At 41.2% G+C, this 10,759-nt stretch overlaps 1 protein-coding gene across 10 annotated transcripts in view; it reads right to left on the bottom strand.

Moving 5' to 3' along the window:
* EPG5 (ectopic P-granules 5 autophagy tethering factor) overlaps window positions 1-10,759 on the bottom strand; it is a 103,600-nt gene that overhangs the window by 49,494 nt on the left and 43,347 nt on the right. For 7 of the 10 annotated variants that reach the window (XR_012053251.1, XR_012053252.1, XM_072922758.1 and 4 more), the window contains exons 34-43: window positions 10,586-10,661; window positions 9,654-9,757; window positions 9,291-9,466; window positions 8,616-8,801; window positions 6,932-7,141; window positions 6,645-6,789; window positions 5,433-5,675; window positions 3,725-3,944; window positions 1,990-2,205; window positions 750-864 (exon numbers count right to left, since the gene is read on the bottom strand). Coding sequence is in view for 8 of the 10 variants with exons in the window: in XM_072922758.1 (XP_072778859.1) it covers window positions 750-864; window positions 1,990-2,205; window positions 3,725-3,944; window positions 5,433-5,675; window positions 6,645-6,789; window positions 6,932-7,141; window positions 8,616-8,801; window positions 9,291-9,466; window positions 9,654-9,757; window positions 10,586-10,661 (1,691 nt within the window). In the remaining 2 variants the exon portion in view is untranslated. The other 3 variants (XM_072922760.1, XM_072922761.1, XM_072922762.1) reach the window with 2 other exon arrangements.

Genomic DNA, 10,759 nt, shown 5'->3' with positions numbered 1-10,759 from the left:
TAAATATTTACTTTAGGTTGTTCTTATAAACATAATGACTTTCATGAAAGTATTGTTTTGCTCCCATTAATAGTATTAAAGTTAGATATTAACTGTCAAGTTAAAAATCTTATGTAGAGAAGTCGGTTGGCAGGATGAGAATGGGCAAATGTGGAAAGTATTTCTGAACAAGTTTTGTTCTCTTCTTAGAGAAACAAGCTGTACCAAGCGACTTTACTTTGGTTTTTAACCAACTCCTTCTTCCTTTTCTCAAGCGCTTACTGAAAGAACACCATGGTCAGTGCACATTCTAAAGGGGGAACGTTTATTTGTCACAGGCCTTTTAAACCCTGACCTTACATAAACAAATGTCAGCGTGAGTGTAGCCCTGCTTTATCACTGAAAAGCAGTGCAAACACAGCAGCACTGTTTTTTCCTGTTTAAATTCCTTCTACCTGCTATGCACCAAACTTTCTGAGTCAGGCTTTACAGACATAAGTTCATCTGCTCCTTTTAAATGTCCCAGATTCAAAAATGAATTTTTGAAAAAGAATGAATTCTTCATATTAACACAGAACACTGTATGAAGTTTTACCCAGGATCACCTTTAGGACAAAGTCAAACACAAGAGTCCTGCTGCCAAAGCTTAGCAACAAGGTGAAAGCAGGACTGACCTTGAAGAAATACTTGACTCTTACAAAGTTCACCCCAAAAGCTAAACGAGCAGGTGGAGAGGGCATGTCAAGCAGCCAGAGATGCGCACACCTCACCTGCTGAGCCTTCTGAGACAGTCTGGGCTCCAAGCCAGCCTTGAGGCGCACCTGGCTCTCTGCAGGGATCTGCACCAGGAGGAAGGTGGACAAACTGCGGGCAACCACCCGGAACCTGCACGGGGAGAGCACCGAGGGGCAGGGTGACACCAGATCTGCAAGTCTCAACAGCAGATAAATTGTAAGATCTATCCATAAGGCATCTCTTGTATGAGGAACAAAGTAAAGGCTTGAGAGGAGCTATTCCAATGCATCAGAAACCACTTCACAGTCTCACAGAATCCCAGAGTGGTTTGAGTTGGAAAGGATCTTGTTCCACCCCCTGCCATGGCAGGGACACTTTCCACAGGACCAGGCTGCTCCAAGCCCCATCCAACCCAGACCTGAACAATTCCAGGGGTGGAAGGGGATCCCAGCTTCTCTGGGTATACACACAATAGGACACAACACATACTAGAAGCTAATGTAATACTTTTATAGGAAATACTGCATCTATTTCAAGCCTACCTGAAACACTTCTGACCTCACATCTGAAATACTCCTCAGGTGACAGAATGTAAAACATTACTATCACCCAAATCAAGGGATGAGTTGAATGACACCAAGAATTCAGGGCAATTTGAACAGCAATGCATCCCAGAAGGTCTTGAAAAATATGAAGATATCTTTAGGTGCAGAGTTGAGTGCTGTTCCACAAACATTTATGGGTTTTTTTCCTCAGCATTCCTCCCCGAATAAATTTGATTTTGACACCTAACAATCAAACTTGGTGTCTCTGTTTCAAAGGTAGAGTGAATCACAATGCTCCTTTGCACATCACTTAACATTTCCAATACCTCAAGGTTAGGACAGAAATTCTAACGTGTCTGTTTTTATACAAAATCTTGGGAAGTCAACTGAAATAGTTTTCTATAGATCAGGTGGAAGTGCCTTCCTCTCACCAACAGTCTCACTACAAACTTTGCTTAAGGAGGACTTTAAGTCAGATTTAGAACTGCATTTTCTTTCTTTTTTCACCACAACCTTTGCAGAGGTTGATACTTGCTTCTTAACCTGATTAACACACTCACTGTGTTGTTTCTGTGACAGGCCCAAAGAACATTATAGATCTGAGGTACATGTGGATTCTGATCACCTTTTAACACTGCGCTGGACGCAGGCTGGGCATGCTGGACCCAGGCTGCAGTTTCTTTAATACTATGTCCCAAACCACTTAATTCACCACAGCTTCAGCCCTCACCTGGGTGACAAAGGAGACTTCCTGCCTAAGCCAATAGCACCAAGTATTCCAGAAGTGAGTCTCTCTTCAGCCAGCTGGCTCTGCCGGGCCTGGATAGACAGCAGGGTCCGGATGACAGATTCAATCAGAATGGGATCATCTTGCTCCAGCTGCACCAAGGATAACTGCATGGCTTTATGCCACCAGAGGAACAGCTTTGCCTCTTCCTTTGCTGAGCTTTAGGTAAAATTTAAAGAAACATGTAAGAGAAAATAAAAATTTAAGAGTCAGAGCATATGTTAAGAAGTTTATTCCCCTCCCCATTTGGTCCATGAAGAATTCAGCTTGTTAATTAATAACAGCTAATTTTATCACATGAGGATAGCATAACTATACTACCCCACCAGATATTATACTGCTGTGACTGCTACTGTTATGGATTTGATTCACCAGCTATCAGATTTTAAGGGCCTGTAACTGGACAAAGAACAGCTTCCTTTTAAGCTTTACAACTAGAAATAAATGATACTGCAGTTGTAACTGGATTTAAACTTGCCTAAGACTTGGCACAAAAGGAATGAAGCTGTATCTTTAGCTTGTTTGTTCTTTTCTTTACTTACCAATAAAACACTTTAGGAAGCGCTGGATGTTGTTACCACAACAACTTAGATATTGAATATGATCCTTGAGAAAAGGAAAGATTAAAGCTTTTTGTTGAGCGAAGCCCAAAGTGAAGTTCCCCCTATGCTATTTTTAATCTTTCCCCAAACAGTTGGCAGTTTAAATTAACAAGCTCAGATTTTCCACATAAAGCACCATCACGAGTTTCCTGCATCAGACTATCCTCACATTACTCCTCCCAGTTGTTTCCCATCGCAGGCAATCTCAGATCTGATGTTTAGAGCAAGGTTTAATCTGCTTTATATGGTGGCTTTGCTGTCTCCTTCATACCTTGGCAATGAAATTACTACAGTACCTACCAGTGAAAATATTTTTTGAATTTCAAGAAACAGCAGGAACATACATTTTTCCAAATTGTTCTTTTACAGAAAATATGAACATTATCAACATTAACATGGAAAACTAATATTCACGTTTGCTAAATCCTGGCAATTTCATTAGCAACTCTAACTACAGTTGCTACACGCATTAAATATTTTTATTTTGATTCCAAAGCTATGCATCCTTTCCCCTCAGAACCCAGTTATCTCAGATGTTTTACAGCAGCACAGGCCGCTAACCCTGAGCATGCCACCAGATGCACTGGCTCCAGGTTTGGTTCAGAGCTGGTGCACAGTCCCCATACAGCAGCTTTCAACACCAGGTGTCTCAAGAGTGCCAGACTGAATATTCGGCACAGAACTCATCCCACCTTGTGGACTCACTGGGAAGTGTAACCCAGAATCATTCAGGGTTTGCTTTGAGTCATTTTAACAGAGCACAAATCCAGACTGTTATTGAACCAAGCTCATCTGACTGAAAAATTACTGGAACTCACTCATTTTCTAGCACATTAAATTCCTTCTTCCATTTAACCACCACAACTACTTTCAGTTGGCACTGCAGATGGACAGACCCTGTATTAGCAGATACAGAAGGACAGGCCATTTCATCCAGCACTCTGTTGAAATTAACTTAATTAACCAGGGCTACCTAATTATATCAGCTCTACAACTCTAAATAAACTTTAATATAAATAACAATAATAATAATAATCCAAAAGTCCAGGTACATTCAGAAGCTCCAAGTTTCATACCTGGGGTACACTTGTTCCAGCCATTTGCTGATGGTTAACAGGATTTTCATTTCATTGGTAAGGGTTTGATCAGTGTTCAGGCATTGCAGCAGGTAGACGTAGAGTGTCAAGTAACTTCCTAAAGACAGGCACTCCTGCAGGAATTCTTCCATGGTTAGCTCAGGAACTTGGAGGGAAGCAAGTATTGGGCCCCAGCCTAACTCCCGGCAGTGAGGGGAATCTTTGAAGAAAGAAGAAGCAAATAAAAAAAAAAATGTGAGAAAGCAGCACTTGGTAAAACCTAAGAACCAGGACTCCTAGTTAAGAGATTCTGGGCTGGTTGTTTTTCAGGTAATCAGCATGTCATGCAACTCTGATGGAGAGAATAGAAGAATTCCATTATCATAGGGCACCTCCTTGAGGTCAAGGCGAGATATTTTCCCAGCATTTAGCCAGGACTAGAATTTGAACATTTTTGCAATGGAATTAAATGTATTTCCCTCAGGTGTACTGAAATCTTCCACACAGTGAAAGAAATAAAAATGTAGTTCCACAAGGATTACGTAAACACAAAGAAGAAGAAAAAAAAAAAATCACACACACCACACTTTCAGAGTATTACCAAACCAGAGTGATTTTTTCTTAAATTAGCTTACAGAACACTCGAGAAGGGGGAAAATGTCTTCAGTTCTCTTGGGGTGGCTTTTTTTTAAATAAAGTCCTCCACTTTAGCTGGAAAAATGGCAACTACACAGAGAAAATCAGTTTTCACAGAGACAGGTATTAAGATATTAATGGATATTAGGATGGATATTAAGAGATGGATATCACACAATTAGGGCAGCTGTAAGACCACAGTCACAGAATCCCAGAATGGTTTGGATTGGAAGGGACATAGAAGACCATCTTATACTATCACTTTCCACTACCCCAAGTTGCTCCAAGCCCCAGCCCACCTGGCCTTGGACACTTCCAGGGAAGCCACAGCTTCTCTGGAGAATCTGTGGCAGGTAGGGCCTCCCCACCCTGAAATGGAAGAATTTCTCTTTTGATGCCCCATCTACCCTTGTGACACTGTGAAGCCATTGCCACATGGCAGAGAGGCTGGAACAAGGTCATCTTTAATGACCCTTCCAAGCCAAACAAGTCCATTAATTCCAGGCAGTTTGTGTTCAGTGGCATCCCAGGTCAGATTAAGCCATTTTCTGACCCAGAGATGGGGCAACTGAGAGGCATTTTAAAAATTTTTATCCCACTTTCAGTCTCATGAGAAGGGTGAGACAATATAGATTATATAATTCACAATTATCTATTTTGAATTATCCATCACAATCAGAAGCCATACTGTAATTATTTCCTAATTACAGTACATTATACGTGTTTCTTAGTCTATCAGGTTTTGACACACCATGCTGTAAATGTCTTAATGCCAATCATCTAAAACTACCCTTCCTGGGTCCCACTACAATGCATCTTTCATAATTCTATTTCTCCAAAGTATGCAGTCTTATTTGCAAGGCCATCCTTCAAAACTTGTTTCTAGCTCCGTTTCTCTCTCAACAATGTCTGTCCTATTCCATGGCATTTCTAAGTCAGCATTTCATATCTCAAAGTTTGCACACAGATGCACACTGTGTGGGCCTTCTGTCAGGCCCTGAGAACTCTCTACAAATCCATTTCCCACAGTGCCAGGCCACCCAGAGGCTGTGAGACAGGCACAGGCTCCTACCATCGCTGAAATAGGAAGTGATGCAGGCCTCCGTGGTCTCGGCCATGTGGCGCACGGAGGCCAGGCTGTGGCAGGCAGCCGTGAGGAGGGGCATGGCCAGCAGCCCCTGCACTCTGCTGTCGATCCACTTGCGCAGGCTGCTCCGCAGGGACTCGGCCATGGCGATGCTGGAATTGTTCAGCATCATCAGCGTCTCTGTGAACAGGCTGCTGAGGGCCAGGTGACGCGTCTGCAGATCCATGACTGCAAAGCAGAAACCAGAGAACCGTCTCAGTGAAGAGACACTGGAACCCACATTCAGCTTCACCACTGGGCACTTTCTGGGAAAAGCCTCTTCCTCAGTACACACCCGTGGGTAGGAAGAGACACAAACCCTCACAACCATTTCAGTGGAGTATAGTGAGACATGGATTTCACCTGAATGCATAGTTTGACAGAGGAACCTCAAGATGGTCCTAGTAATAAAAATGAGACCTAAATGATCTCACCACACAATCCAGGGTGTCTGGACATGTTATACCACTACGGTACACCAGTATACCTCTTCTACTTCAACACTGCCAAGTTTTCCTGGTTTTATAATTTAGAACCATTTCTGAGTCACAGAATCACAGAATATTAAGGGTTGGAAAGAACTTTTTAATCATCTAGGGTTCAACCCTCCTGCCATAGGCAGGGACACTTCCACTAGATCAGGTTGCTCAAGGCCTTTCCCAATGTGGCCTAGAGCACTGGGGTTGAGGCAACCCCAGCTTCCTTAGGCAACCTGTACCACTGTATCACCACCCTCACTGTAAGCTTTTCTTCCTAATACCTAATATAATCTTCCCAATTTCAGTTCGTACCCATTGCTTGTAAACCCTCAGGACCAGGAGAATGGATTCGTGCCCTTCGTCCCTTTAAAAAAGAGGTAAATGACAAGTAAAATAAAAATTAGAAAAAACCCCAAACCACCAGATGACTAAGAAACTAATTGCTTAAGCTCCTGCATGTCAGCCAGTTTTACTCACAAACTTAACCCCTGTTTTTAATGTTGCTTCTGTCACTCTTGACAGCTCTGCAGGGCGAGATTAATATTTTTGCCCTGCTGCCCATAAGGGAGACGTGACACCAATGCAAGTAATTAAATCATCACAGATGTTTATCAATCCACTCAGTGGAATAAAGGATTTTGACAGCTTTAAAGTAATTTGCCATTTCCTCAACACAAACCTGGGGGATTAAAGATGACTACATCATCTAGCAACTTGGCCATTTCTTGTTCCAATACTGCAAGGGTTATCTTTCCACTTTGTTCTAAGGTGCTGAGGAACTGAACCACCTGGCGAATGTAAACTCGGCACTTCAGTGTTGCATCCTATCAAACAAAATTAAAATCAATTAGGGACAAAAAAATATTAAAAAAGAGCAATCACACCTAGAACTCTTTCCATATTCTGTAATATACACAAGCAGAACTTCACAAAAACCAAGAACAGTTCAAAACTAGTTTAACTCACAAGGTGGATGTGACTATCTGAAGATGCTCCAAAGCCTGCTGACATTTTCAGTAGCTTCACGATCAGTTCAGCTCCAGCATCCTTAGCAAGGATAACAGAGGGAGGGTAGTGACTGTTGCAGTAGCTGATGATGCTTTCATAAGATGAAATGCCCACAAGCTGCCAAGGAAGGGAGCTGGTCTGTCCAAGAAGATTTATGAGTGGAGATTCCTGCAGATTTAAAGACATCAGTTTAAGCTGCACCTTCTTTGCAGTTTTCAATTCATACTCACAGTACTCAATATTGGAAGGAAGCTCTAGCTTCAGAGAATTTGAAGGAGACGGAGATGAAAACCCACAGAAAGAGATGACCTTAGGGAGTCTGTCTGAAAAGCACTTCCTTATTCAAGCAGTAAGCTAACACAAGTACTTAATTTCTAGCACTTGTAGAACTGTATCAGCCTGTTGCAGCAGCTCTAACAAAAGTCAGTGAAAAATTACTTGATATATAAACATGTAAAGACAGCTAGAAAGATATGGAGACCCTTCAAGTTAACATCACTTCAGTACAAGTTTAAAACAGGCATTAGAATATTATTTGTGAAAATGCATTAATGTAAGTTCACAGGAGAATTTGTCTCGCTCATTTTCCATTTAGTGAATCATCCACCAACCTGGGGACTCCTCATGCTGTTATTCTCCTAAGTACAACCCTGAACAGCACAGCAGCCTCACAGCTCACACATTCAGTGCAAGTCAGCAGATGTAAAAGTCTCTCTGTCTACAGGCAGCTCCCAGCTATTCTTAAACATCTGCAATGAAAAAGAGGCCCCTGGACACAGAGAAACCCCAAGTGGTATGGAGCTTTGTTAGAAGTTTAGACTAGATACCAGGTAAAGGTTCTTCCACCAGTGAGTGCTGGGCATTGCCCAGGCTCCCCAGGGAATGGGCCTGGCCCCGAGACTGCCAGAGCTCCAGGAGCCTTTGGACAGCACTACCATGGATGCCCAAGGTGGGATTGTTGGGGTGTCTGTGCAGGGACAGGAGCTGGACTGGATGATCACTTCCAGCTAAGAATATTCTATATCCTATTCTATGTTTCCGCAGGTTTTAGAATGAACAAATACTGGAATTGTGGTGACAATCCAGAACTAACCCAAATTACACTACTTCTACAGGAACATGACACTGGTACAAGTACTACTCAGGTTGCTCATGTCCTGGAACACAGGGCTGAGAAAGTTTGAGATTCAAATCAAGGTGTCACTGGGAGGCAAAAACCTCCTGACAGCAGGTCAGTTTAACTGCTGGAGGGAAGGAGGGAATTCCTGAGGCTGACTCAAGAATGTGCAAACAGCTATCTTCTGAAGCTTGAGAAGTTTATGATAAGCAAACACATTCAAGGTCAAAGCATGTGAACTCTGGTAATTTTCCTAAACTGAAATATAACAATGGTCAAAGGCTGCTGGTGACATCTTGGTGCAGCATCTTGTGCAGCATTCATTTCAGAGAAAATGGAGAGCAGAAGATTCTGCAAGTGGAAGAAAGCTGACAGATGTGAAATGGGACTTCTTGACGATGATCAAGACCCTCTGAAGACTCCTCCAGAAGCAATAAAATGGATTTAGTCACAACACCTTGTGTCCTTTCTAGTAAAGGATTACTTTTCTTTCAAGAGATGGGTATGACCCGTCACAAAAATTACCTCTTCGCCTATAAGCTGTTCCTCCTTTGCCAACAGGACCATCATATACAGCAAACACACAATCATGCTGTGAGTGTGAGGGTGAGGGTTGGGATTCCAGGCATCAGAGAGGACACTGACCCAGTTTACTTCACATAAAACATAACCCAAGAACAAGAAACAACTCTTGGGGCTCCCTCTTTCAATCTAGGAAGGAGAAAGGGAAAAAGACATGTGCATAAAATTATGTAAGACATAAGTACTTTTATACTTTTCAGTTCCTTAGCCAACTGTAAAACTACAGCAGCATTTTAGGTCAGCAGAGGAGTAGACAAATATCTTTTCTCTATCATTTCATTCTTTCTCTTGCAGCTTTACCTTGTCTCAGACAACTTGAAGTGAGAACAACATAGTAAACAATGCCAAAAATACTAAATCTAACTAAAAATATTACACACATATGTAATAAATGAGACACTCCAGCAGATCAAAAAAGAGGGAGCTGTACAGCTCCCCTCAACTTTGTCTATGACTGAAAAGCACTCCTTCATAAAAATCCATCACAAATTGAGCAGCTGTGAATGCTAAAAACAAACTTTAAAAGCCTACTTGTTAATGGAACTGTCTCCTGCTCTCCAGCTATTTTCAAGGGCAGCACTGACTAGGAACCCAATTCAACAGATGCCATAAACTCACTTTAAAGAATTCTTCCATAAGCATCTGGTCTGGATGCATTTCCTTCCATGGCAGCCTCCTGAACTCAGTGTGGAAAGCATAGAGAATAAACTCTGGCATTTTGGGGGCTGTGCAACACTCACAGTAATGCATTAGGTGTAACCAGAGAGCCCCATGGTGGCTTGGCAACAGCTTTTCTAGAATCAAAGGAAATGGCTGAATTAACAACAGAAAAAAAATCAGATAAATCTTGATTTCAGAAGGAAGTCTATTTTTGAAGATTAAAAACCTGTAAATTACACTAAAAAAAAAAAAAACAAAAACACACTAAAGTATTTTTTCCTCCAAATCAATAAGTGGGGAGGCTTAGGATTTCATGCTCACCTTTGAAGCTCTCATGCAAAAGCTTGATGCAATCTGCAAAAAGACAGACCATGGTGGAGGCTACAGGAGTGTCACTCTCCAGCCAAGGGTAGCAAGGCTGGCTGCTGAAAAGAAGCACAACACCAATTTCAGTGTTCAGCTACCTGAGCATAAGTATTTTCAATTTAAATACTCTAAAGCAGTGAAGCACAGGTATCAGCAGTCTTCCCAATTTCAACTTTTTGGGACCCTCCTCTTCTTCCTTAGAAGAGCTGCATTGTTCACTATCCCACTGAAGATCCACTGAGTAACCAGAAATTACTTGTTTGTTTTGATATTTCATAACAGAATTTAAACAACAGTTTCTCAATTATGTTATTCACCAACTGCAAACAACCTTCTAACTTCAGTGCTAAGGCTGCACTCAAACTCCAAAAGCTTTTCATTTTAAAGGAAAACAAAATTTAAATGTGTAGAAGCATTTAAAGTGAATCATCCACCAGAAGACAGAGGTACACAAGGCCATAGATCACCACAGTGGCCTAAAGTTTCTTTACATACCACTGGTATTTGGGGTTGATTTGTTTGGTTTTTTTGTTTTCTTTTAAACAGGCATTATAGATATTACGGAAGCTAAAAAAATGGGAATCCGGAATTCAAGTTTTAGTGTTTTTAAAACTGAGTGAAACCCTTCAAGTAATCACGCCTTTCTCACATTATTATAAGATCTTTCTCATATCTAAAATAGTTATTCTATCCAAAACTTGGAAAACTTTATAGAGGTCATGAATTAGTTTTGTAATTATTGAGGAAATTACAAAATGAGAGCTATTTAAATGGAAGGCAAGACAGTCACAAATTATTAAAAACCAGGTAATAATGAAAGCCATTCTTACAGGACTAAAGTCTCTACTTTAGTAAAAATTAATTTAATTTTAAAGTGCAACATATACCTTGAATCTTCCTTCTCCAACACCAGTATCCATGGTTTAAAGAGTCCAGCAATGACTGAGTACAAGGACTGTATTGCTAAAAGGAAACAAAACAAAGTTACTTTTTTCCTTCAAATCAAAAACAGTGAACATATTACACTTTCCTAAATTTGCATATAGTGTCTTTTCTCATTC

This window comes from Taeniopygia guttata, chromosome Z, assembly GCF_048771995.1.
Source record: "Taeniopygia guttata chromosome Z, bTaeGut7.mat, whole genome shotgun sequence".
Lineage (NCBI taxonomy): Eukaryota > Metazoa > Chordata > Aves > Passeriformes > Estrildidae > Taeniopygia > Taeniopygia guttata.
The sequence above is the reverse complement of the archived record's forward strand: the minus strand, read 5'-3'. Positions and strand labels throughout refer to the sequence as shown.